The sequence below is a fragment of the Balaenoptera borealis genome (assembly GCF_965194805.1).
Source record: "Balaenoptera borealis genome assembly, chromosome: 2".
NCBI lineage: Eukaryota > Metazoa > Chordata > Mammalia > Artiodactyla > Balaenopteridae > Balaenoptera > Balaenoptera borealis.
Genome location: NC_138867.1, coordinates 171,997,691 through 172,025,336, shown reverse-complemented (window position 1 = coordinate 172,025,336; position 27,646 = coordinate 171,997,691). Strand labels below are relative to the sequence as shown.

Genomic DNA, 27,646 nt, shown 5'->3' with positions numbered 1-27,646 from the left:
CTAGGGCCTGGAAGTTGCAGGGAAGCCAACCAAGTTGGGAGATATTTGAGAGGAGGCTCAGGTGGGAATATCCTGGGAATATCAGGAGGCAGATGGTAGCCCCAGGCTAGTTACTCCCACTTGTGAGCCCCCCATTGTTTCCTCACAGGGGCCCTTTGAGAAGTTATAGATTATGCACTTAGCAGGGGGCTTGCACAGCCCTGAAATGTGAGCCATTATTAGGATCTAGCTCAGCCTTGCTCCCTCTCAGGATTCCCTGGTTCTGAACTTGATCTCCACCAACCCCAGCCCACACCTAGAGGAAATAAGAGCCAGTATCTGGGAACATATGTAATCCTCTCTGCCCTAGCACTTGGTGAGTTAGAGAACAGGGTGGGCTTGGGGGAGGTGCCAATGACACAGCCTAGCACTGGACAGCACCTGCCTCCCTATCTGCAAAGAATCCCATGACCCCGCACCTCACAGAAAAGCTGGGGCTCACAGGCCAGATGTGACCTGCAGTGGGTCAAAGGCTTTCACCAGAAGGTCAAGGTGAGGGCTGGAATATAAATTCTCCCAGGGGAGAAGCCCCAGAGAGGAAAGATGAAGGTGTAGGAATCATTGTCCCATGAGGAAACTGAGGCTCACAAGTGCCTTGCTCAAGGTTATGCAGTCAGTGGCTGGACAAGTATTCAAACCCTAGTCACTCAGGGCCCCAGTGGCTGTGCTCTGACACTGCCTTACCCCTTTTCCAAAAAGCAGGCTACTTTGGGCCTGCTGACCTGCAGTGCGACCAGGGGCAAGGAACTTGACCTATCTGTGCTCTGATTTCTGTAAAATGGGGCCAGTGGTCTCTTTGACCTCATGGGCTTGTGGTTAGGATTCGGTTAATTCACCAAAGGTTTAGCAGGAAGGTGGCCCCGATAGGGAGGTCATTTGATCCTGTGGAGGAGAAAGCTTGAACTCGGAGAAGTCAAACATTTCCAGAAAATCACAAAGTGCGTGAGTAGGATTCCACCTATTTCCACGTGTTCGCACTACCCGGAGCTGCAGCTGAGTGACCTCCAGCGAGTCTCTGCCCTCTCCGTATCATTTGCAGGGGAACAGCGGGTAGTGAGGAGATGAAGAATTATCCACGAGTCCTTCAGACGTGATGGCCAAGCTCAGGGCCCAAGTTGGAGGTCCTGCTTCTGCGCTGGGTGGCCCGAGGGTCTGACTTCGCCACAGCCTCAGGGGACCCTGCGCGTGACCCCCGAGGCCACGTCCGGGCACCGCGCTCAGGGCCAAACTCTGCACCTCGTTTGCTCCAGGTCTTGTCCAGGGCGCACGGCCCCTACGATTGGCCGCCGGCCCTGCCCGTCTTTAGCTTCGCAGCCAATCTCCGTCGCTCTCCGGGCTACGCCCTCCGTTCCTCTTGCGCCAGTAGCGCCAGCTTCTTCGGAGCCCCGCCCTTACTCCGCAGCGATTGGTCACCAGGGATGCCCGTCTTCTTCCAAAGCTCTAATCTTCGCCCTCCTCTAGGCCCTAGCCTCCCAGCACCTCGCGCCCCGCAGGACCACCCTGGGGACCCACTGTGTCTCCCGATAGCCCCGCCTCTACTCCTCAGTGATTGGCTTCAGGAGCTGCCCGTCCGCTTCATGTCTACCAATCTCAGCTGTCTCCAGAGATGGTTGGCCAGCACGCAGCCAATCGCAGTACGGCGTGGACCCCTCCCGCGGCGCGCGCGGAGGGTGCGCGAGGCGGGGCTGTGGCGGCTGGAGGTGGCGGCGGCAGCGGCTTCAGCGACACGTCCCAGTCGGTGAGGGGGCACGCGGGGCGCGGGGCGGCGCAGGCGTCGAGGGGGCCCGCGCCCCTCGGGCCGATCTAGGGCGAGGCCCATTGCTGTCATGGGCCCGGGGCGGGGGCGGACGAGGCGGGGCGTGACAGCAGCATCGCGGGGACTGGGAGAGGTTAAAGCCTACCCCCCCCCCGCCCCCAACACCGCTAGTCTGGTGCCCCCTTGGGGCTCCCACAGCCGGATCGGAGCCTCTCTCCGTCAGCCCACACATACCTGACACCACATACCTTCTCGCTGACATCTCCCCTCGTACACCTGAGACTGTCCGCCTCGCCGACACCCTCCGCACCCCTGGGGCCGCGCCCCCAGGCGCCCCGCACAGTTGACTCTGCACCCCTACAAGCACCTGACTCTGTGCCCGCACTTATATTCCCCCTCACACACCTGACACCGCGCCCCCGCTCATGAACACCCACCGACACGTCGCTTGAGACTTTCCCTCGATGACAGCCCCACACCACAGGGCGTCCTCACACACACACCCCACCCCCGGCCCCCGCGCCACCACACCTGGGCCTGCACCTCCACACCCAACACCTGAGCCTGTGACCCCAAACTCACCGCCCCCCACTCACGTCTGTGCTTGTTCCTATCCCCTCGCTAGCTTTTCTCACAACCAAGTCTGGGCCCCTCTCACTGCCCCCCACCTTAAGTAATCTGGGTAAGCGCCCTCAGGTACTCCCTCCACACAAGCACACGCCTTCCCAGTACCCCTGACAGCCCCCTCTGACTCGAACACCCCCAGTCTGTGCACCTACCCATACTTTCTTCCACATGCACCTGTGTTTGTGCCCCCTCTGTAATCCAGGTTTTCCAACATTCACCCAAGCCTTGCTATCTCAGGATCACTGCAACCTCCACCCACCCCCCAAAGAAAAGCCCACGCAGATGTTATCTTTTCACTTATGACGGTCTGTAAAGTGATTTCCGGGCTTAGAATAATCCCATGGGCCAGGCAAAACCGGAATTATCTCCATTTTACCAGCAACAAACCTAAAGCGATTTGAATTGGGGTGGCATTGCTCACCCCTTCCTGAGCATTGCTGCTGACCCTTCTCTGCGGACCTCCCCCACTTTTGCCCATCTGTTGTGTTTATCTCTTAGGGGTTAGCATGGGAGGGGAGGGGAGGGGAGGGGAGGAGGGGAGGAGGGGAGCCCCACCCTCCCTGCAGCTGTTCCTCAGGAGTCCTGTCTTTGACTGGGTCTGGAAAGCCTGAGCTGGAAGGGGCAGCCCCTGGTTGCTTTCTGAACACGTGTCTCAGAGCCCTGGGGCTGGTGGAGACGGGGGCCCTGTTGCAGCTGGACTTCAACGCCTAGGGTGCCGCCGGCCCAGCTGGTAGGGTCTCCTGGGGTGGTGGTGGGGTTTGCTGGGCTTCCACCCTCTGGCCCAGCTCTTACAGACTGAGGCCCCTCACTGACCTGGGAGAGCTCCTGAGGCCTTAAAGCTGATAAACTGAGAGAGTAAGGCAACACTCTTCAGAGTGAGAGAGCTAATGTTTCAGCCGCTTAGACACAAACTGCAAAACTGGAGCCTGGCATGGTGCTGGGGATAAAGATTTTTCTGGAACTTTTCAAGTTCCCTGGAGGGTGATTTGCAAGTGTGCAGTGTGGAAAGAGGCTGGTGGCTTTACTGTTAAAAAAGCAATAACATGCCGTTTCCTGTAACGCTTGCATAGTACTTCTTATCCCTCTCCTGTCTCTCCCTGCAAAGATGGTGCTGGAATGTTCTGGAGGGTCTTGTCACCATCGGCTTCAGTGGAAACTGAAGCCATTGGGGTTTTCTGTCCAAATTCAAGAGGAGTCATTTAAAATGTGTGTGTATGTATATGCATATATATAGATGTACATATATACACATGCACACATTTTATATATGCGTATGTACATGCATATATTATATATACACACACACACACGTGCAAATATATGAATAAACCTTGACAAGGTCATTGATGTACATGGTAAAAAAATAAATAAATAAAATCAAACAGTACAAAAAGGCGTAACAGTAAAAAACAGGCAGGTCTCCCCATGCTGGTTCCCCATCCCACTCTGGAGGCCCTCATTGTTAATAGTTTCTCATGTATGATAATGTTCCCTTCCAGAGATAGTCTATGGCTGTGGGGAAGATGTGCATATTCCCCCTCACCACCCCTTTTAAACCACTGGTAAATTTGTATCAAATTTTATCAAAAGGGTGAGTGATTTTATAACGAGTCCCTTACTGATGGCTGTTGAAGTTGTTGCTGGTATTTTGCTTTTACAAACCCAACTGCAATGAATAGATAGAATTTTGCATGAGCAAATATGTAGTAAAGGTGTGTGGGGCTCCAGCAGTGCACAGATGCGTGGAAACCTCTCTGTCTTCATGGAGTTTAACATCCAACTGCAGCAACTTCCTAGGAGTGGCCAGGCCAAAGGGCATGTCCATTTAAATGGTTAATGTTCCTCCGTGGAGGCTGTGCTGTCATCAGTATTCTCTCAGCTATGAAGTTGGAATGCCTGTTTCCTCCCCCAGCGGCCAGGACGGTTATTATCAAGTGTTCTGGTCTCTCCAGTCTTCCTATCTTGTCTCTGAGGTGTTCTGGCCCATGGGGGTGGTGATTAAACATTAGATTTCTGTTTCTCTTCCAGAGTCTAAAGTTCAGTCCAAGAAATATTTGAGTCCCTCCTCTGCAGAGCTCTGAAGGAAACCTTGGGGGTTGGGGTGGAGGGGAGGCGGTCCTTCTAGAGAAGGAGATGCAGGCGTTGCCTGGAGTCCCAGGAGGGGAGGTCTGAGATATTGGCTGTTGCTCTTTTTTTTTTTTTTTTTTTTAAGCATCGGGATCCGGCAAAAGAATGAAGGTGTCACATGAGATTGAGACAAATCAGATGTTATATCTATTTGAGAAGTTGTCTTGAGATTTTCTTGAGTTGTCGGTGATTTCCCACTATTGGTGCCAGGTGGAGGGCGTCATCAGACTGAGGGCAGGCCTTTTCCCATGTGTCATCCTGCTTTTTTGTTCTTTTCTTCTATTTTGGCAATTAGACATTAGAAGAATATTGAGATGATCAGAGCTATTAGCTTGTTTGGGTTTTGCAAGCCAGCTTTTTAAAAAATGCATTGTATTTTTTATTTTAAGTGTGAAATACTTCTTAATAATAAAAGTATGTAATGTGTGCATGAAAAGAAAGATGGTAGAAAGAATAACGAAACCACCACCCAGTTTAAGAAGTAGAATGTTCCCCCAGTGGCCCCTCCCTGGTCCCTGTGCTATTTTTTTTTTTTAACATCTTTATTGGAGTATAATTGCTTTACAATAGTTTGTTAGTTTCTGCTTTATAACAAAGTGAATCAGTTATACATATACATATGTTCCCATATCTCTTCCCTCTTGCATCTCCCTCCCTCCCACCCTCCCTATCCCACCCCTCTAGGTGGTCACAAAGCACCGAGCTGATCTCCCTGTGCTATGTGGTTGCTTCCCACTAGCTATCTATTTTACGTTTGGTAGTGTATATATGTCCATGCCACTCTCTCACTTTGTCCCAGCTTACCCTTCCCCCTCCCCATATCCTCAAGTCCATTCTCTAGTAGGTCTGTGTCTTTATTTCCGTCTTGCCACTAGGTTCTTCATGACCTTTTTTTTTTTTTTTCTTAGATTCCATATATATGTGTTAGCATACTGTATTTGTTTTTCTCTTTCTGACTTACTTCACTCTGTATGACAGACTCTAGGTCCATCCACCTCACTACAAATAACTCAATTTCGTTTCTTTTTATGGCTGAGTAATACCTGTGCTATTTTAAAAATATGCTTGTCAACATTTGTTTTCTTCACTGAATACCTTTTGCTGCAGCTGAGTGCTTGGGTTCCAGGGTCTCAACAAAGATCAGGAGAAGCCAGGTTTTCTGTTGAAGTTCTGCCAGCTGGGCAACTTGTGAGGTCCAGAGAGAGGTGCAGTGACCTCGGGGTCATGGGCAGGTCACTAGCCGAGGGACAGTACACACTTGGGGGGCTTGGTCTCAGACTCTTGCTGTATTAGTTTCCTGGGGCTTCCATAACAAATAACCCCAAGCTGGGTGGCTTAAAACAACAGAAGTTTATTCTGTCCCTGTTGTGGAGTTCAGAAGTCCAAAATCAAGGTGTTGGCCGGTGCTATAGACTGAAGGCTTGTGTCTTCCCTAAAATTCATGTGTTGAAACTTAATCCCCAGTGTGATGGTATTAGGAGGTGGGGTTTTGGGAGATGATTCGGTTATGAGGGTGGAGCCCTCATGAATGGGATTAATGGCTTTATAAAGGAGGCCCAAGAGAACCCCCTTGCTCCTTGTGCTATGTGAGGACACAGAGAGGCCACCGTCTGTGAATCAGGAAGAGCGTGAATCAGGAAGAGCATTCTGAACAGACACCAAAGCTGCTGGCCCCTTGGCCTTAGACTTCCCAGCCTCTGGAACCGTGAGAAATATATTTCTATTGCTTATAAGCCACCCAGCCTGTGGTGTTTTGTCACAGCAGCCAGAACTGACTAAGACAGCAGGGTTGGTTCCTACTGGGGCTCCTGAAGGAGAATCTTTCCCCGTCTCTGGTGGCTGCCAGAGGCAGTCCTTGAGTTCCTTGGCTTGTTGGCCCCATCACCCTAATCTCCACCTCCATCTTCACATGGCCTTCTTCCCTGGGTGTGTGTGTGTGTGTGTGTGTGTGTGTGTTTGTGACCTCTTATAAGGACACCCATCATTGGATTTAGGGTCCACCAAATCCAAGATGATCTCGTCTTTTTTTTTATTTATTTATTTATTTATTTATTTATTTATTTATTTATTTATTTTGGCTGCACAGGGTCTTAGTTGCAGCACATGGGATCTTTGTTGCGGCATGCAGGATCTTTTAGCTGTGGCATGCAGGGTCTTTTAGTTGCGGCATGCGGGATCTAATTCCCTGACCAGGGATCGAACGCGGGCCCCCTGCATTGGGAGCACAGAGTCTTAGCCACTGGACCACTAGGGAAGTCCCCAGGGTGATCTCATCTTGATATCCTTAACTAATTATACCTGAAAGACCCTATTCCAAATAAAGTCACTTCCTGAGGTCCTGGGTGGACATGAACTTCGGAAGACCTCATGTAACCCCTACAGCTGTGAAGCCAGCATTCTTGTCAGGGCATTATTGAAGAAGGTGCTTGTCCAGCAACCTCTGCTATTTCAGACAAGACAAGGCCAGCAGGGTCGGGGCACACTTCTCAGCCCCTCCAGATGGCCCATATGCGCAGCCCCTGTGGGCTCCCTCACTCACCTGCCTTCCTGCTGGAAGATGGGGGCATCTGCTCAGAGCTAGCAAGCACCCAGACAAGTGAACATTATGTCTTCATTTTGCTCTCTGCCACCCTTTGGCACATGCTTACCAGGCTGTGAGCTTGGTCCTAGATCATCCCAGTTTTACAGAAAGGTGACCGAGGCTTCAGGGGACCTTTGCCCGAAGATACATAGGGAGAACATGGGGAAGCTAGGACAGACCTAGATTGTCCTGAATCCAGATCCCTGTCCTCCTTCAAACAACTCACCCATAGCACCGTGCTTCCAGCCACTGTAAGACACGGACGTTTTATACGGCATCCTGGAATGCCAGCACCAGCACGGCCTCCTGGAGTGGAACAAACTTGAAGCCTTAACAATACTATTTTTCTACAATCTCTAAATATCTGTGTGCCAGGGTCAGGGACAGGTGTGGAGGAGGCAGAAACACTGGCTCAGAAGGGTACGGAACATGGTTGTGGCTCAGACCTTCCCCAAGTGATTGGGGCTCTGTAATTGATTGGTCCTGAGCAGAGGCTGGAGGTGCTAATTCAGGGGGCCGGGAAGGCTTCCGGAGACCTGAAAGCCAGCAAGGAGTTAGCTAGGTGACGAAGTATTATGAGCAGAGGCAACTAACAAGCCTGGATTTTGTGGGACCCAAGGGAAGGCCGAGGGGCTGGGGAACACGAGAGGGTCCTGAGAGGGGATTGGGTTGAAGGACCTGGTCCGTGGTGCTGGTGAGAGATGTGGAAGAGGGCCTCACATCGAGGCCGGGCCGCTGTGGGCAAGCCATGATAGTAGACCCAAGCTTAGAACCTCTGACCGCCTGTGCCTCCCCGACTGTGAGATGAGGACCAGAATGGGAGACCTACCTTGTCAGTGGTTTTGCAACTTACAAGATGAAATGTGCCAGGGACTTCCCTTGTGGTCCAGTGGTTAGGACTCCACGCTTCCACTGCAGGGGACACGGGTTCGATCCCTGGTCGGGGAGCTAAGATCCTGCATCGCATGCTGTGCAGAGCGGGGTGAAAAAACAAAAACAGAAGAAGAGGGACTTCCCTGGTGGCGCAGTGGTTAAGAATCCGCCTGCCAATGCAGGGGACACGGGTTCGAGCCCCGGTCCAGGAAGATTCCACATGCCGCGGAGCAGCTAAGCCTGTGCACCACAACTACTGAGCCTGTGCGCTAGAGCCCGCTAGCCACAACTACTGAGCCCTCGTGCCACAACTACCGAAGCTCACCTGCCTAGAGCCCGTGCTTTGCAACAAGAGAAGCCACCGCAATGAGAAGCCTGCGCACCGCAGAGAAAAGCAGCCCCCGCTCGCCTCAACTAGAGAAAGCCCATGCCGCAACGAAGACCCAACGCAGCCAAAAAATAATAATAAATAAATAAAAATAATTAAAAAAAAAAAGAAATTCGCTATTACTGGCAACAACAGAAGGGACGAGGTACAATAGAAACAAAAGAATGTGAAGAAACCATCTGGCCCAGTTGCCTGCCTTGGTGCAGAGCCCAGGCCTCTTGCCCTGGAGAGAGGGAGGCAGCAGGGGCCGCAGGGGCTGGAGGAAGTCGGGAGGGAGGGGGCTCCGGCCTCGGAGTTTCAAGTGCCCTCTGAGGCCACCCGCCATATACTCTGGGCCTCACCCTCAGCCACGTGGGCTGTTGGTCACCATCTGACCAATGATGGACTCCAGACAACACCCAAAAGAGCCCATGTTCTTGGGCACAGATAAGGGGGCCCGACCTGGGGGGCTGGACGCGGAGAAGTCCCAGGCACGGTGACCCCACGCTGGTGGCAGAGGGAGCCTGGCAACTGTCCTGAGTATGGATGCTGTGTGGGCATTGGGAACCCCAGTTCAGTGAGGGAGGCCTCTCGGGGCAGGTTGGGGGGTAAATTCAGAACCTTGTGGCAGTTTGGGGGAAGGAAGCCAATAGGGGGCATGGCGGGGGTGCCTGAGTGCAGGGGGAGGGGCTCTGACCTGGGAAGGGCACAGCGGGGGTTGGGTCAGCCACACGTGGGTTGTGTCCTCTGTTATTCTTGAAGAGGTGAGTGGGGGGAGGCAAAATGCCAACTGCTGGAAAGTATGTACATCCACAGTCAGGCTCCCTCCATGCCCTTGTCTCCTCCCCTGTATGGCGAGTCCCCATCACTGTTTTTTTTTAAATTAATTTATTTATTTTTATTTATTTTTTATTTTTGGCTGCGTTGGGTCTTCGTTGCTGTGCGCGGGCTTTCTCTAGTTGCGGCAAGCGAGAGCTACTCTTCATTGCGGTGCGCGGGCTTCTCATTGCGGTGGCTTCTCTTGTTGCGGAGCACGGGCTCTAGGCACGTGGGCTTCAGTAGTTGCGGCATGCGGGCTCAGTAGTTGTGGCTCACGGGCTCAGTAGTTGTGGCTCACGGGCTCAGTAGTTGTGACTCACGGGCTCTAGAGCGCAGGCTCAGTAGTTGTGGCGCACGGGCTTAGTTGCTCTGCGGCCTGTGGGATCTTCCTGGACCAGGGCTTGAACCCGTGTCCCCTGCATTGGCAGGCAAATTCTTAACCACTGAGCCACCAGGGAAGCCCCCCATCACTGCTGACAGCACTCTATAAACACCTGGTCTGCTTCCAGTCTTTGCATCTGGACAGCCTCCCACCAGGGTTCAGGTAGGTTCACTCATTAGTGACAGGCTGGGTGGCGTCCTCCTGTGAGGGCTTAGGTCACACATTCTCCCTGTCCCCCTCTCCTCGCTCCCCCATAGCTTCCCATCCAGACCTTCATACCTTCACTGGGACCAGCACCTGGCTGTGGCCTTACTGGCCCACGAGGCTTCATGCTCACCTGTCTGGGGGCACAGCACACATTCCAAGGCGTCTGCCAAATCACCTGCAGAGAGATGCTCCCCGCAACCTGCCTCAGTCTCATGTACCAGTTGCATTACTGTCCCCACACATGCCAACAGCCCCCCACCAAAGGTTAAACCCACTTTTCTCATTATGAGTGCAGTCTGATACCTGTCATGTTTTTAAGTTTTTTTTTTTCCTTCCCAGTGACCCGGCTGTTTCTTTGCCTTTGTCTTGAGTTTTTTTGTTTTTGTTTATGAAAGGGCAAAGAGCTCTTTACTTCCTAGGAAAATAGCCTTTGGCCTAAGAGGCAAAAGCTTGAGACCTCCCCCCGACCCCACCCACCACCAGCCACTGCCCCAGGACAGGAATCTCCTTCTCTCCGCCCTGCAATCCTGGGGAGCTTCCTGGCGGCACTGGGCCCTGGCAGAAGCAGCTTGCAGACTCTGGCTGCCCCTTCTGCTTGGGATTGGGGGGCCTGAGGCACCCCAGCTTCTCCGCCAAAAAGGATCCTAGTTTCCTTTGGCCGCTGTAACAAATCACCACAAACTGTCTTAAGACAACAGAAGTTTATTCTCTCACAGTTCTGGAGGTCAGAAATCCCAAATTAATCCTCCTGTAGAGCCACTCCTAAGGCTCTAGGGGAAGATTCTTCCTTGTCTCTTCCAGCTTTTATGCTCCATGTGTTCCTTGGCTTGTGGCTTGTGTGTATCATTCCAATTTCTGCCTCTGTCTAAACACAGCCTCCCTGCCTGTGTCTGTTTTTCTGTCTCTTATCAGATCACTTGTCATTGTTGTTAGGACCTACCCTCATTCAGGGTAAGGATCTCCAGATCTTTACCTTAATTATATCTGTGAACACTTTTTTCAAATAATGCCACATTCACAGATTCCAGGGAGACATGTCTTGGGGGGGGGGGGCCACCGTTCAGCCCCCTGCAGGTGCTTTCCCGTGACTCAGCCTTGGCGCTCCGTCACCTGTAGTGACACGCTCTTGTAGGTCTGCACTGATTTGTGTGGTGCCTTTGTTTCTGTTTGTGTCCACCACACAGAGGCCCTGTCTGAGCCGTCTGCAGAGCTCCCAGGGCAGGCCCTGGGCCCGGGCCAGGGGTTGAAGAATGGTTCAGAGGGCAACACTAGCAGCCTGGGCCTGAGCCTGCACCGCCTGCCTGGGGAAACTGTTTCCTCCTGGGGAGCTTGGAGCAGGAGTCAGAGGGAGGGAGGGAGGCGAGTGCTCAGACTCTAGACTGTATGAGGCTGGGACTAAAGGGCTGGATCCTTTCTCAGGAGGGCAGTTTTGCAGAACGAGTCCACATTCACCACGCCTACCCAGACCTAACAAAGGCCGCACCGGGAATTCCCTGGCGGTCCAGTGGTTAGGACTCCGCACTTCCACTGCAGGGGGCACAGGGGGCACGGGTTCGATCCCTGGTCGGGGAACTAAGATCCCACATGCTGCGAAGCGCAGCGAGAAGAAACAAAGAAAGGCTGCACCATCTGCATCCGGGTGCCCAGGTGTGAGGACAGTCCCCCGCGGTCCATCATGTTGGGGGTGACACTGAGCAGCAGCCGGACGCATGGAGGGTGCTAGAGTCACAGTGTCCTCCACAGACTGATACCCCAGCCACTGGCTGGAAAAGATCCCTAAGGCCTAGTTTCTCTTTGTTTGTTTGTCTGTGAGCAGTTTTAGGTTTATAGAAAAATTGCAAAAGTAATACAGAGTTCCCCTCCACCGCACACACCCCGTTTCCCGTGTTAATAACATCTTCCTTTGGTATGGTACATTTGTCACAACTGATGTACAAATACTGATACATTATTATTAACTGAAGTCCATTGTTTATTCACATTTCCTTAGTGTTTCCCTAATGTGCTTTTTCTGTCCCAGCATCCTCACGTTACCTTTAGTCGTCACATCTCTTTAGGCTCCTCTGGGCTAAGATAGTTTCTCAGACTTTCTTGGTTTCGACAACCTTGACGGTTTTGATGAGAACTGGTCAGGTGTCCTATGGCCCTTGGCCCTTGGTTGGGATTTGTCTGGTGTTTTTCTCATGGTTGGACTGGGCTTTGGAGAGGAGGACCTCAGAGGGGAAGTGCCTTTCTCATCACACATGTGTCCAGGGCACGTGCCGTCAGTGTGACTTATCACTGCGGTGTTGACCTTGATCACGTGGCTGAGGTGGTGTCTGTCAGGTGTCCTCACTGTAAAGTTACTCCCTTCCCCCCTTTCTGTGCTGTGCCCTTTGGAAGGAAGTTGCCACGTGGCCCACACCTAAGGGGTCGTGCTGACGCTTCCCTTCCTCCAGCACTGAGCATCTGCGTAACTTATTTAGGATTCTTCTGCCTGGGAGATTTGTCTCTTCTCCCCCATTTATTTATTTATTCAATCATTTATTTATATCCATGTGGACTCTTGGCTATTTATTTTACCCTTTGGGTTACAATCCAACACTTCTGGGACTTCCCTGGTGGTCCAGTGGTTAAGACTCCATGCTTCCACTGCAGGGGGCACGGGTTTGATCCCTGGTTGGGGAACTGAGATCCCTCATGCCTTGGTGCAGCCAAAAAAAAAAACAAAAAACACACAACACTGCTTTATTGATTTTTTTGCTCACAGTATTCCTACTTTGGCCACTAGGAGCTCTTTGATTTGCCTTTGTGTCCCATTTTCACAGTCCCCTTGACTTTGGTTCCTGCCTGGCACCTCAGGGTGGTCCAGGCTCATCGTTGAGTTTCTGGCCCCGTCTTAGAAGCAGCTGTTCATCCCCAAGCCAGGGACCATTTTAGGTAGGAAACAGCGGCAGAGGCCACTTGGAACAGAATCCTGCTTGAGCTTCCTAGGATGTTCCGTACCAGCAGGTGCCTGGGAGGACCTGGAGGGCAGGAGGGGCTTCCAGAGCTGGCTCAGGGGGGCATCTGCCTCATTTGCATCATTTTACAGGAAAGCATATTGATTCATTGGGTGATTTTAAAGCAAGGGATACCTCCAAGCATACCGGTGCCCAGTGGCATCTCCGCGACGCCAGTCCTTCATCCTTTTTTCCTCCTGGTCCCCTCCCTGTGGTTGGCTGAGCTCTGAGTGCTCCTGCACTAGGAGGTTGAAGGTAGGTTTGTTATCTGAAAACTGGGTTCACGTCTTGGTGGGTGTCAAGCAAATAGACACAACTAAGTCAAAGATGGGGAGAAGGAAGCATGTATTACTTGAGGTTGTTAGGGTGGACCCCGATCCAATAGGGCTGGTGTCCTTACAAGAGGAAAAAACATTCTTTCATAAGAGGAAATTTGGACACGAGCCTGTGTTACCTGAAAACTGGGTTCATCTCTTGGTGGGTGTCAAGCCAATAGACACAACCAAGCCAAAGATGGGGAGGGGAGAAGGAAGGATTTATTATGACTTTCAGCAAGTAAGGGGAACACCGGGGACCTTTCCCAAAGCAGTGTCTCCCCGAACAGCAATTAAGGGGAACACTGGGGACCTTTCCCAAAGCAGTGTCTCCCCGAACAGCAAAATTGGGGAAGTTTTGGGCTTCCCTGGTGGCGCAGTGGTTCAGAATCTGCCTGCCAATGCAGGGGACACGGGTTCGAGCCCTGGTCTGGGAAGATCCCACATGCCGCGGAGCAACTGGGCCCGTGAGCCACAATTACTGAGCCTGCGTGTCTGGAGCCTGTGCTCCGGCAACAAGGGAGGCCGCGATAGTGAGAGGCCCGCGCACCGCGATGAAGAGTGGCCCCCGCTTGCCGCAACTAGAGAAAACCCTCGCACAGAAATGAAGACCCAACACAGCCATAAATAAATTAATTAATTAATTAAAAAAAAATTGGGGAAGTTTTAAGCTCAGGGTACATGCATATTCATGAAAGGGCTTGAACAGAGGAGAATTCAGCATAGAATTGGGGCAAAGGTCCACAGAGTACAAGCTTTAGTTGATTGAAGTCAAGAGGGTCAACATCATTCCACCCTCCACCTGGGTGGGGGCCTTAGTTCCCAAAGAACTCAAAGATATATTTATTATTATGTCTATCCTTGAGGAGAAACTAGGACTCCGCTTTATCACTGCACTACTGTCTGACTGCCTTTTCTCTGTTCCTGCATTCCTTTGTTCGCTTTAGATCATTAATTACCGAGACCTGTTCAAGGGCAGGCATTGCTGCCAGGCTTAGCTCACAAAATGGCTTAGGCCAAAATGGCTTCTCTTATGTCAAGAGAGCCATTCCTGGTTCTCTTTCTCCGGGGACCCCCTAACTTATCTGCTCACAGGTTTCCAGGGAGGAATCCTCAAGTATTAGGACACTTTACTATAACTTGTCCGCAAAGGGCAGGCAGCCACACAGTAGGACAAAGATTAATTTTCGAAAAGTATTTCTGTGGACGGAGTCTCAGGTCCAAGCTGGCATAAGCCCAGAGGGCATTGGGCTCCAGGGCAGGTGGAGCCCTCCAGCCTCCACACCCTACACCCTGCCAGGCCTCTGCCTCCTGCTGTGTGACCTCGATGTCAGCTTAACCTCTCTGAGCCAATCTGGGGGGTTGGTACTAGGTTAAAAAAACAGAGGACTCAGAGGCCCATTTGTGAGGATGAAATAAAAGAGCTGATGAGAAGAGCTTTTGTGAATGATTAAGCAATCAGGTCAGGGGACTGTTGCATCCAGATGCAGGTTCGGGTGTCTTCATCCTGCAGAGAGACAGAAGCCAGGTTAGGAGAAGCGTGCCACTGGGGCAGTGCTGGCATCGGGCCACTTGAGGATGAATCAGAGGCCCCAGGCTGGTGGAGGAGGCCAGATTCTCACCTCGTCCCTTCTTGCTCCCCAGGACTGAGTCTCCCGCCGTCCTGAGCAGGCCTGGAATGGGTAATGGTGTGAAGGAAGGCGTGGTGCGTTTGCGTGAGGATGCCGAGCCCGTCCTGCCCGCTCATGTGTCTTCAAAGGCAAGTATCCTGGCCCCCCTCATTGGACATTCTCACCCAGTCCCTCTTCTGTACTCGAACCCCATTACAAATAACCCCCTAACACGCTGAGGGCGAGGCTGGGGGGGTGAGGGGGTGATGCAGGCCGCCTCCTATTCCATTTTTATAGCTCCATTTGTGCTGTGGATCCAGCTGCCCTACCACTTGGCAAGAAGCCAAAACCTCGCCCAAATTTGGCTGGGATGTCGAAGGTGTCCTTGAGCCCCTTTTCTCACTCAGATTTGCCAACACAGAAGAATTAGCCAAAGGTGGGGTGGGCTGCAGGGGAACTCCTCGCTCCAGGGAGGAGTTTACCCTCAGCTCTGAAATTCATCTCTGATTACGCCCTTCAACTGAAGACAAAAGCCTTATTCCCTCATAAAGAAATTGGATCAGGGACTTCCCTGGTGGCGCGGTGGTTAAGACTCCATGCGCTCCCAATGCAGGGGACCCAGGTTCGATCCCTGTTCAGGGAACTAGGTCCCACATGCATGCTGCAACTAAGAGTTCACATGCCACAACTAAGGAGCCCATGTGCTGCAACTAAGGAGCCCGTGAGCTGCACCTGTGGGAGCCTACCCGCTGCAACTAAGACCTGGCGTGACCAAATAAATAAATAAGTAAATATTTAAGAAAATGAGAAAAGAAAAGAAATTGGATCAGCCCTGTGCTTGTTCACCATAGAAGCTGGTAGAAGTTCTCCCAGCTGAACCTAGAACATGGACTAACCCACCTTCACTGCCAGGCTGGCTCAGGCACCCGCAGGCAGTTCTCAAAGTCCATGGGCTCAAAGCCTGAAGCAGCATCATCCTCTGGCCCTCCTGACCTTTCCCCAAATTCCAAGTCTCCCTGTGGAACGCCAGGCGGGCAGGAGGACTGATTCTCGGGGCCACCGTCACCATGCTGGGGGCGGCGGGGGGCAAGCCCCAGAGCAGGCACCCATCCCTCACAGTTTAGTGAACTTCGTGGCAGAGTGTGAGGGAGACGTGGCTTTCCCTCCCCGGGCCCGATGGATCCTGCCAAGCGGACATGCCCAGCAAAGGCCCCTGTGCTTGGCGTGCACTGGGACACACACAGCGCCGGTTTACCTCTGCGCTGGCTGACACAACCCACGTCAGTCTTGGCCTGCTTGGCCAGCCCAGTGCAGGGAGCTCACTCTGCGAAGTCCCATTTCTTTGGTTAAGGAGCCGGGCATCTTCTTGTGATGTTCACCGCTGGTGTGGATCCCATCTGTGGATCACCTGTTTCCTCTCCGTCAGGCTGCCTGCCTCCTTTTTCATTTGCAGGATCTCTCCGTATGATGGGTATGGAGACTTTGACCATTCAGTGATGCCTATGCCAACCAAGCTCTTTAAAGAATAAGCCAGCTGTGGTCATTTAAGAGTCAGTGGGGGGGGGGGGGGCTTCCCTGGTGGCGCAGTGGTTAAGAATCCGCCTGCCAGTGCAGGGGACACGGCTTCGAGCCCCGGGCCAGGAAGATCCCACATGCCGCAGATCAAGTAAGCCTGTGTGCCACAACTACTGAGCCCGCATACCTAGAGCCCGTGCTCTGCAACAAGAGAAGCCACCACAGTGAGAAGCCCGTGCACTGCAATGAAGAGTAGCCCCCGTTCGCTGCAACTAGAGAAAGCCCATGTGCAGTAACAAAGACCCAACACAGCCAAAAAAATAAAACTAAAAAAAAAAAAAAAAAAAAAAAAAAAGGTCAGTGGGGACTTCCCCGGTGGCGCAGTGGTTAAGAATCCGCCTGCCAATGCAGGGCACACGGGTTCAAGCCCTGGTCCAGGAAGATCCCACATGCCGCGGAGCAATTAAGCCCGTGTACCACAACTACTGAGCCTGTGCTCTAGAGCCCGCGAGCCACAACTACTGAGCCCACGTACCACAACTGCTGAAGCCTGCGCACTCTAGGGCCCGTGCTCCACAACAAGAGAAGCCACCATAGTGAGAAGCACGCACACCACAATGAAAAGTAGCCCCCGCTCTCATCAACTAGAGAGAGCCCGCGCACAGCAGTGAAGACCCAACGCAGCCGTAAGTAAATAAATAAATAAATAAGCTATGTGCTGCCCCGATGCCTCTTTAAAAAAAAAAAAAAAGTCAGTGGGAGCGTCTGCCGAAGGCAGCAGCAGCCTCCTCCACTAAGCATGTGAAGTGGGCTCACAGCGTGTCCCTGGAGCGCCACGTTGAGAGTTAGGGTTTAAGGATGTGTGTTCCCCATGTGCAGAGCTGGCTTTGTGATTGTAAGAACCACAGGTTGCACAGGAAGTAACCTGGTGAAGGAGATGAAGGGACACATCGGCTCCACTTCTGGTGCCCACAGAGCACAGGGACTCCCCGTAGGGCATTCCCTCTGCTCACGGTGGCTCGAGGTCAGCTGTCACCACATTCACTCACAGAGAGGAGACTGAGGCAGAGGGCCTCGGAGCTGGTGCCAGGAACACCACTGAGCCTTCTGGCATCAGATGTCCACACCCCTCAAAGCCAATGGGACCAAAGGACGAGAGCCTTGCTGTGTGACCCAGAAAAGGCAGGGGTCCCCAGTGACAGGCCTCTGTGAAGCAAGAAGATGGAACCCCATGGTGACGCTCGGCCTCAGAAACTGAGAGGGGAAAACACTGCTACGGGATTCTGTTCTTTTAGCGAGAGGTCGGCTGGGCTGGTGAAGGGAGCGCTGAGCCCAGACTCAGGCCAGGAGTGTGGACAGACCCAGCCCTTCCCCATGAGCCACCTGCTGAGCTGAGCAAACTTGGGGCGTAGCCCTGGACTCCACCATGCCCACTGGGACCCAGGCTACCAGTTGTACCCCCCACATGCCCCTTCATCCCGCCCCCCTCACAGCCTCCCCTGGTTCCAACCTCTGCCATCTCCATCCTGGGTTTCACAGGAGCTGCCTCTTCTCTGATTCCAGTTAAAATAGGCTGTTCACCTTCCACACTTCTCCATTTCTCTTTAGGCAAAGACCAGCCTCTTCGTCAGGCCCTCACACTCTGTGGGGTCCAGCCCCACCCACCTTTTGTCTCTTCTCTCTTCCCTGTGCCCCTCCCTTTCCCTGTGTCAGCCACCCTGCCCTCCTTGTGGTCCCCCAGGGCCCCCCACTCCTTCTCACTGGGGCCTCTGAGTGTTGCGTTCATCCCCCTCTAAGAGTGTCACACGCGCGCACGCGCACACACACACACACACACACACACACACACACCCTGCAGTTAGGTGTACCTCATCCTTCAACCTCGGTCCCTTACCCCTCACCCCACATTCTCCTGGAGCCCCGAGCCCCCTCCTCATAGCCCGTCCCAGATTGGTGATTCTTCACACATTTGTCTGATGAGTTCATGCCTGGCTCCCGCCGTGGCCTGGCAGCCCCGTGCGGGGAGTGGTGAAGGCTTGTACGTACCCCTGCCCCGCTCCATGTGTCTCCAGGCCCCTGAGGGCGCCTGCTCTGAGTGGACTTCACAGATTCCCGGGGTCACTGAGCTACCTGCTCCTCACCATCCTTGCGCGCTGCAGACTGAGGACATGTGGGGCATGTCCAGAAGAACACTTCCAGAAAGTTCTGTGACTGAGTCAGCAGAGGGGATGGAGACTCCAACCCGATGAGCAGGTGGCTTCCTGTGTGACAACTCCGGGCTCCCTGGGCCTCTAGGGAAGGAGGGCCGTTGGAGCCGGGGCTCGGGGAGCCGCAGGAAGACTTGGGCAAGCACTGGCTCTGGGGCTGGCCACAGGAGTGCACAGTGCTGGTCAGCCACATCTATCACCATCGCCCTTGCCTTGGCTGGATGAAGAGCCACAGATGCCAGCCAGCCCCTGAAGTCCTGATAGAAAGTTGTGGAAAGGAGACACGCTGAACAGTCAGGGTCTGCTTGCCTAATACGCCCCACCCACTCCCCAGACCACCAGGAACATTTACCCTGAAACACTGCAATGGGAGAGCCCCTCACACACAGGTGGTGGGTGGAACCAAGGCTTGAAAACAGGACAGGTCAGGGGGGACGCTTATGTTTGGAGTTCGTCCCGTCGTAGGCTGTCTCCGAGAACTGGGAACCTCACGGGACAGCCCAGCCAGTGCATGACCTCTCATGTCATGGTTGGTCCCTGTGGCCCAGGAGGTTTTCACTGTGTCCCACCAGGCTTTGTGGCTGCTGGACCCACCATGGCTCAGCCCGTGCCCGGCATGCTCAGGGCCTAGCAGGGCTGTGTCACTCTGGCCACTGTGTGTCTGTCAGCCCTGGACCAGGGGGAGAAGGAAGACGCTCAGGAAACTTTCCCGAGCAGAAGAGCCGCCTCCTCTCCCTGATGACAGACCGCGTGTTCGTGTGTTTTCTTGCAGAGTGATCACAGGCAAGTTCTTAGCTCCCTCCTGTCAGGGGCCCTGGCTGGCGCTCTTGCCAAAACGGCGGTAGCTCCCCTGGACCGAACCAAAATAATCTTCCAAGGTAAACGCTGCCTGTCCATCTATCCCATGTGATAGAGAAGCTGCCAAGCAATCCTCCTCCTCCTCCGCGGCCCCCCAGACTGCTCTGCAAAGTGGTTTTTAAAATGCCTCTGTAGAATGCACTTAGAAAGTCTGTTAGTGTTTAGGACTGGCGTCACAAAGTACCACAAACGAGGCAGCTTAGAACAACATGAATTTATTCTCCCACTTTCTGGAGGCCAAAAGTCCAAATTCAAGGTGTCTCTAGGATTGGTTCCTGCTGGGGCCCTGAGGGTGGACATTTCCTTACCTCTTCCAGCTTCTGGTGGCTCCAGGCATTCTTGGCTTGTGGCCGCTTCCCCCCAGTCTCTGCCTTCCCCTCTGTGTCTGGGTCCTCTCCTCTTATAAGGACCCATGTCACTGGATTAGGGCCCACCCTCCTCTAGTATGACCTCAGTTTAATTATATCTGCAAAGACTCTGTTTCCAGTTAAGGTCGTGTTCACAGGTGCGGGGGGTGAGGACGTGGATATATCTCTGGGGAGGACACAGTTCAAGAATCCATCTCCCTCCCTTCTTAGGGTTGAGCAGGCACAAGGTCCCCTGAAGATGAGGCCTTTCTGTCCTGCAGATGGTGGCCAGTGCGTGAGGGGTGCCGGGAAGGAGGACGGTCACAACCTGGGACGCCCTCCCCCTCAGCTCTTTAGGAGGAGAGGACTGCAGACTCGTGCCAGGCCCCTCGCACTTGCTCAAGCTGGTCCCTTAGCCTCTCTGGGCCTCAGTTTCCTCATCCATATAACAGGAGCGTTGATATCAACCTCCTCCCTGAGGAGGAGGGGGAGGAGGAGCGAGCTGACGTGGGAAAGGACGGGCATGCAGCTGAGCACACCTCCCTTCCCCACCACCACACACACACACACACACACACACACACACACACACACACGCCCAGGCAGCTGTGTTGTTCCTGGAACAAATGCTCAGTGTAGCGCCCCACAGGGAGCTGGGTGTAACTCCGAAGGCAGGTGGTGTGCATACGTCCATGCAGATGGGAGCGCAAGGCTATCCTGGGAACGCAGCCGACCCTTGGGAAGCGGGGGATGGGGGGGTGAGCCAGGCAGCCCTGGAGGGCGGGAGAGTGGGCGTTAGGGCTGCCTGGGCCAGGCCGTGGAGAAGAGAGGGCAGGCCGTGGAGAAGAGAGGGCAGGCCGCAGATGTCAGACACCCCCGTGGCCTTGTCCTGCAGGAGCCAGAGCCCCTCGGCTGACCCCCGCATGGCTGGTGGCTGGGATGCCTCCCCCAAAGGGGTCTGGCAGAACTGGGGTCCAGCAGGGGTGGGGACTGCTGGGTGTCAAGCCCGGCAGGGTGCGTCCTCCCACAGGCCCCTACAGAGATCCTCACTGTCCTGGGGGTCAGGTGGCAGCTGGGCTCCCCTTCCTGGGGAGAAGCCGGTGTGCAGAGGGGCCTGGATGTGGGCCGGGGGCGGTAAGGAGGCTCCTGGGAGGAGGCTGACTCTGCTGCGGAGGCCCCCACCTCAGCCCTTGTGGCGGGGGAGGGGGCATTCCCAGGGGAGGCTCTCACTCCCCATGCTCAGACCAGACCCCTGCGAAGGGGGTCATGCAGACTGGGGTGGGGGGGGTCCCGTCCTTCATATCTCACACTCTCTGTTGTGTTTTGTTTTTTTCCAGTGTCCTCAAAAAGATTTTCTGCCAAGGTGAGCCACTAGGTCAAGGACCCCCGGCTCTAGGACCTTCACCTCCGCCCTGCTGGGCTGGCAGCGGCAGAGGAGGAGGGTGGTAGAGGTTGGGGAAACGTTTTTCAAGGTGCTTTTTCCCATTGGTTCTCCCCCAACCCCGCCCCAGGCCAGCTCCAGGGCCGCCGGGTGACCAAGGCCTCCCCTGCCAGGCACCAGGGCCAAGGCCACCCGTCTGCACCCTGAGCTCTGCCTGGACACAGCCCACCCTGGGAATTGACGGGAGACCCCCCTATCCTTGGGGTAGCGGTGAGGGGACTTGACAGTCTAAACTCACAGTTGTCGTATTTGATTTATTTTTAAACACGGAGCAGGTGTTACCTTCTTAATAAAGGAAAAGGAGAATATTTTAAAAAGCTAGACTACCAGACGCCAACAAAACACCCTCTGTGGGGCTCTAAGCCTGCTTTGCAAGCCTGGTTCCCCCTGGCTCGCTTTCCAATTCCGAGGGCCGGAGGACTGGGGCTGGGCGTGCGGGGGTCCTAGCGCAGAGCTCAGAGAATGCGGGGGAGGGGGACGATGGCTCCCCCCAGGCGCAGGGCTGGGCAACATAAGGCGGGCAGGGAGGTCCAGCGCTCTGGCAGCAAAGGCACTGCTCAGGCGGAGGCGGAGGGCACTGACATTGCCCCTTTCCCCTGCCTTCCCCGCAGGAGGCCTTCCGGGTCCTCTACTTCACCTACCTCAACGAAGGCTTCCTCAGCCTGTGGCGCGGAAACTCGGCCACCATGGTGCGCGTGGTGCCCTACGCCGCCATCCAGTTCAGCGCGCACGAGGAGTACAAGCGCCTACTGGGCAGCTACTACGGCTTCCGCGGAGAGTGAGCCCTCCCCCCCGCCCCCCCAATAGAAAAAAACCCCTCTCAGCGCTATTACATCACCCTGTTCTCCTGTCTTCCACCTGCTCACCGTGTCAGAACTTCTCTTGTTTATCCGGTCTCCCCTCAGAACCTAAGTCCCAGGACGGCCACTGATCCTACCTATGCCCCAGAGCGGGTAGGGAAGGTGCTCGTTGTTCATTCATTCCTACGAGGAGGGGGAAAGGCGAGGCAGCCAGGGGGACTTCAATATGGCATCCACCCAGAGACTCTTCCCCGCTCCACCAGCTTCAACTCGCCTGGCTTCCTTGCAGCCAGTGCCCGTTCCTCCATCCCTCCCCCCCAGACCTGTGGGCGCCCCGGGCGTTGGCGTCTGACCTTCTCCCCACCCTCTTTCAGAGCCCTGCCCCCTTGGCCCCGCCTCCTCGCGGGTGCACTGGCCGGAACGACGGCCGCTTCGCTGACCTACCCCCTGGACCTGGTCAGGGCACGGATGGCCGTGACCCCAAAGGAAATGTGAGTCCTACCACGCACGGCGACGTTTTCACCGGCAGCGGGGGCTCTGTGTCTAGTGGGGTCCCCGGGTGGGCTCCCTTCACTGGGCCCCTGGGGTTTGGGTCTGGGCCTCCACATCCAGCTGCAGACAGAGCTGTGCTGAGGTTCTGCTACCTACACCTCCCCCCGGGTACCGCAGGGCGGGCCAGGTGTGCGGCTCCGCAGCTGTTCCAGAAAGGCCATAATCGGGTCTCTTAGCTTGGGGATCAGTTTCTGCTTCCATCAAACCCGAAGTGTTCATGTGGAGTCAGACACAGCCAAGCGCTGAGCACGGCAGAGTGATCCCAGTGGTGAAGGTGGCGTATGGCCTTGGGCGTGCATGGCCCCCTCGAATGCCAGAACTTCTGTGAGGTTCTGTCTGTCAGCATCCAGGCCTGTCCCCGCTGACGTGGGAAGAGGCGAGAATTAGTGAATTGAGGCCTCCCCCCCTCCCCGCCCCACTCTGTCCTGCAGGTATAGCAACATCTTTCACGTCTTCATCCGCATCTCCCGAGAAGAGGGGCTGAAGACGCTCTACCACGGCTTCATTCCCACCGTGCTGGGGGTCATTCCCTACGCCGGCCTGAGCTTCTTCACCTACGAGACGCTCAAGAGCCTGCACAGAGGTCAGGAGTGTGGAGCCAGGGCGGCGCCTCCGCGGGTCACGCAGAGCTGGAGGCGGGTGGAGGCAGGGGGGCACTAGGACTCCCCTGGGAGGGGCAGGCCGGGGGCCCAGGGTCTGGATCAGGAGAAGACACATATCAGGCCAGCCCCGGGGAAGCTGGACTCCTGACCTTTAATGCTTCATTTTGAGAGCAACCTTGTGAAGTCCAGAGTGTCACCCAGAGGGCTGGAGGCCCCTGGTGTGCACACACGCCTACGGGTAAAACCTAGAAGGAGGGGAAGTGCCCTCGTGTGTTTTGGTAATTTTGAGAAACTAGAAAAGTACAAAGAACATTGTAACCCCACCCATACCTGCCACCGCCCGGTCTGATGAGTCATTAACAAACTGCCTTATTTGCTCCAGGATGTTTTTTGTTAAAGAAGGAAAACAGTCCAGGTAAAGCTGAGATCCCTTGTCCAGAACCCCCAGCCCCACTCCCCTGAGCCTCCTTATTAGGGGTGGGGCTCCACCCCTCACCTCCGTTGGAAACCCTTCTACCTGCGCTTTTGTGTAGCGGGAACAAGCCTTGTGCTGTTTCCTGGTCATGGGAAGTGAGTGAGCGGTCACCTCCTGCACTTCCGGGTAGCGCAGCTCTGACCCATCCTTTTAGCAGTGGAGGTGGGGGAGGGTCCCCCGTTGGGGCGCCGTGAGGCCATTTGTGGGTTTTCTGTGATCAGCTGACATCAAGAGATCCTCTCCTTGTGTGGATGTGAGACCCCGTTTTTTTGGTTTTACTCTCCACCCTCTGCTCTTCCAGTGACTGCGCTTGCCCGTGGCGCCCTGCCCCCTTCTCACCCCTAGTGGTGCTGCTGGCAGGTTCCTTAATGTTTTGCCAATCTGCTGAGTGAATAGGGCATCTCCCTGTTTTTAATTCCTAGTTTCCAATTTACAACACATTTTTAAAGAACCCCTGTTGATCCCTTGCTGCCCCTTCCTCCCTCCAGCCCACCCGTCTTCACAGCACCCAGGGGAGGGCGCCTGTCAGGCAGGCTGGGCCGTGGAGAGGGTTCCGGACATGAGTGATGTTTTCTTTTTTTTTTTTTTCCAGTTTTTTTTTTTTTTAACATCTTTATTGGAGTATAATTGCTTTACAATGGTGAGTTAGTTTCTGCTGTATAACAAACTGAATCAGCTACATGCATACATATATCCCCATATCCCCTCCCTCTTGCGTCTCCCTCCCACCCTCCCTATCCCACCCCTCTAGGTGGACACAAAGCACCAAGCTGATCTCCCTGTGCTATGCGGCTGCTTCCCACTGAGTGATGTTTTCTTTCTTTACTAGATGAGAAACAAGAGTGACTGGGTGTGAGCTCGTTCTTGGTCTTAGGACTTGGTTATATGATTCTTTGTGCTTTTCTGTCTTCTAAAAATCTTTTATCTCTCAAATTTGATTAAAAATGAGGGACCAGTAGGTGAGGAAGTAGGGAAGCCATGGCCTGGGTGGGAAGGCCCAGGAGAGCCGGTCAGGTCCTGAAATGCAGCTGTGACACTGCCGGCGCATGTGAGCGTGGGGCGCAGGGGTGCACGGGTGGGTGCCAGTGTGCCCCCTCCCATCGCTCTCACAGCCCCTCCCACCCCTCCCCCTGCAGAGTACAGCGGCCGCCCGCAGCCCTACCCCTTTGAGCGCATGATCTTCGGGGCCTGCGCGGGCCTCATCGGGCAGTCGGCCTCCTACCCGCTGGACGTGGTGCGGCGGCGCATGCAGACGGCCGGCGTCACGGGCCACCAGCGCACCTCCATCGTGCGCACGATGCACACCATCATGCGGGAGGAGGGCGTGGTGCACGGCCTCTACAAGGGCCTGAGCATGAACTGGCTCAAGGGTCCCATCGCTGTGGGCATCAGCTTCACCACCTTTGACCTCATGCAGATCCTGCTGCGGCACTTGCAGAGCTAGGGGCCAGTGGGGTCGGCTGCTCTCGAGCTTCAGTTCGCGGTGGACCGCTGACCCCTTCTGTTTCTGAGCCCAGCGAGCAAGGGCGCGCCGGGTTCCACCCAGGAGGTGCGCAGATGCGCCTTGTGGAACAAGCTGGGGGGCCTGGGCTCAGTACGTACAGGTCTGAGGGGAAAGCCAGTGGCCCTCGAAGTGCATTGTTGGGACCGGGGGGACCGGAGCTCCCGTGCTGTCCTCTTCCCGCCTCAGTAGGGCTGGGGCTGCCCCGGGAGGTATTACCATGAACGCCCTGAGTGACGAGTGGCCGGCACTGCTTCCTGGTGCGTTCTGTGTCCTTGGACAGGCTCCTGGTTCTAGTGACCTGGTCCCCCCTGGGCTCAGAGCCAGACTCCGCCTGCCCCTTGTTGTTCCGAGTCTATGTCCGTTCAGAGTCTATGTCCTCTGGCGGGGGGAGCCCCAGAGAGTGTGGGGCTGAGGCCTGCCCTCCTGCCCTGTCCCCCGTGAGACCAGCCTCCTGCTCAGCTGTGGCTGCAAATGCAGCCTCTCACCCTACCCTGCCTGCCCCGCCTTTCCTGCCTTCACTACTTCCCCGGTAACATGACTCCTTGTCTGTCCCCAGAGTCTACAGCTTGGGCACAGCCTTCTCCTAAGAGTGTTACACCGATCCCAGACTCTATCCCGGGCCCCTGGGATTGGGTCTTCCCCTCTGTTGTGCCCCCCACGCCCCAGTTCGTAATGTTCTCAGGAGGGTCACGCCTCCTCCGGGCAACAGGGTTTGAGGAATTGCCATGGGTTTGGGTCTGAGCCCCAGCTTGAAGCATCTGCCTGGGTTGCCAGGAAGCTCTCATTCCCGCCCCACTGGCTGCACTAATGGAGGCTGGGCCTCAGGCCCTGACCCTCTGCCCATAGGCATGGGGGCTCATGGGGGGGACCCATGGCATCTGGCACATCCCTGGCTCCCCACCTGAGCAGTTACTTGGCTGGGACATGGGACAATTTAAGGCCCATGGGGTTGTCTGATTTCCCATGAATGGAGTACATGGAAGCAGCTGGCCTCCTTGATTCTCCCAAAGTGAGAGCCCGAGACAGCATCTGGCCTGGGGGCAGGAAGCTTGGAAGAGTCAGGGTACCCCAGAGAGCTGGTCTCACAGAGGAGGCCCCCCAGGGCCCACCGGGAATCACAGGGACTTGGAAACACCTGTTTCCTAATGACATTTGGAGTTTGACTTTTTTTGGTTTTGTTTTGCAATTTGGCTGGCCCTGGGTCTAGACACAGTACACCCTGACCAGTCCAATCTGGTTCCAGGACCAGGACCACCAGAGGGTAGGTTTTCACAGTGGGCTCAGTAGCCACGATGTGTGAAAGGGTTTGAGAGGGTATCTTAGCTGCCACACATGCATTTCCAATTGTGATTTTCATTTCCTCCCTTCATTCTGTCCTATTTCTGTTTTTCTTGCCTTAGTCCCGTGGGTGTGAAGACCCCTCTTTCTGTCCTTCCTGCATGTTTCCATCAGCCAGCCCCAGTCTTGTCCCCAGACTCTCATTCCCGGGGGCCCAAGCAGCCTGTGATGGCTGTCCTGTGGGGTAAGCATCCGACCCACCTTCTCCCCCAGCCTTGCCCAGTGCTCAGGAGAGGCAGGGGCGTCCCTCACAGGGAGACAGGATGGGAACGTGAGGGCCCCCAGGCGAGAACAGCAGGGACTGGCGGTCCACCCCGGGCGGGTGAGACCAAATGGGTGGTTAGGCAGCACCCTCCTCTGAGCTGCAGGCTGGGCAGGAGCGGGGAGGGTCCCCCAGGGTTGCCGGCCCCAGTGTGCCTCCCCAGGGTGGCTCCCAGCCAAGCGAGCCTCGGCAGCACCGCCCCCGACCCCCCCAGCCCTGCACACAGCCGGACCTGCACCCTCGGCAGTCACCCCTCTCACTGATTGCCTGGCCTGATTTGGAGTTACATTTTGACGCCATGAAGACACTTTGTTTATATATAATGTTTATATATTTTAAAGATTTGTGACAAGAGAGTATATTTAATAAAAATTAAAATGACTTTTTCTCCCGCCCATGTCTCTTCTTCGGCTCTGACCCTCGACCCTCACCCCCCATGAACCAAAAACAGGGTTGAAGTTATTTCGACAGATTTTTTTTTTTTTTTTTTTGTCTGTGTTGGGTCTTCGTCGCTTCGTGTGGGCTTTCCCTAGTTGCAGCGAGCGGGGGCTACTCTTCGTTGCGGTGCGCGGGCTCTAGGCACGTGGGCTTCAGTAGTTGCAGCACGCAGGCTCAGTAGTTGTGGCGCACAGGCTTAGTTGCTCCGCGGCATGTGGGATCTTCCCGGACCAGGGCTCAAACCCGTGTCCCCTGTTTTGGCAGGCGGATTCTTAACCACTGCACCACCAGGGAAGCCCCATCGACAGATTTTTGAATAAACTTTTTTTTTTATAATGTAATTGCTCTTTGGACTGTTAAATGATTGGCTAGAAAATGCAAACTGCACAAAGAGTTTACCATGAAAAGTAGGTCTACCTCCCAGTTCCCTTTGCAGGGATGTCTCCCATTACCAGTTTCTCGTGTCTCCTTCCAGAGAGATCCTGTGCACACACACTTGTCCCTCTGGGGACGTCAGTCGGGATGGACCGTGTGCTACTCAGGAAGCACTGCCCCAAAGTCCCATGGTTTCTCCCCAGCCCTGTGTCTGCTCCATGACTGGCTGAGGCTTCAGGCGTGAGTGTC

At 54.8% G+C, this 27,646-nt stretch overlaps 1 protein-coding gene across 2 annotated transcripts; it reads left to right on the top strand.

Annotated features, from left to right (window-relative positions):
• Nucleotides 1-1,426: 1,426 nt before the first annotated feature.
• On the top strand, nucleotides 1,427-26,971 carry SLC25A42 (solute carrier family 25 member 42). Of its 2 annotated transcripts, XM_082382990.1 has the most exons (9): nucleotides 1,716-1,777; nucleotides 12,852-13,014; nucleotides 14,718-14,832; nucleotides 19,178-19,283; nucleotides 20,948-20,973; nucleotides 21,663-21,829; nucleotides 22,226-22,342; nucleotides 22,835-22,986; nucleotides 24,617-26,971. In XM_082382990.1, the coding sequence occupies exons 3-9, from the start codon at nucleotides 14,752-14,754 to the stop codon at nucleotides 24,922-24,924; spliced, it is 957 nt and encodes a 318-aa protein (XP_082239116.1). In that variant the 5' UTR covers nucleotides 1,716-1,777; nucleotides 12,852-13,014; nucleotides 14,718-14,751; the 3' UTR covers nucleotides 24,925-26,971. The 2 variants fall into 2 exon arrangements, with proteins under 2 accessions (XP_082239115.1, XP_082239116.1); XM_082382989.1 differs by lacking the exon at nucleotides 12,852-13,014 and having other exon boundaries at nucleotides 1,427-1,777.
• Nucleotides 26,972-27,646: the final 675 nt, after the last annotated feature.

Coding starts and splice junctions, on each gene's coding strand:
- SLC25A42 (XM_082382989.1), top strand. CDS start 1,458: ATGCCCGTCTTCTTCCAAAGCTCTAATCTTCGCCCTCCTCTAGGCCCT. Junction 19,284..20,947: donor AACCAAAATAATCTTCCAAG/GTAAACGCTGCC, acceptor GTTTTTTTCCAG/TGTCCTCAAAAAGATTTTCT. Junction 21,830..22,225: donor TACTACGGCTTCCGCGGAGA/GTGAGCCCTCCC, acceptor ACCCTCTTTCAG/AGCCCTGCCCCCTTGGCCCC.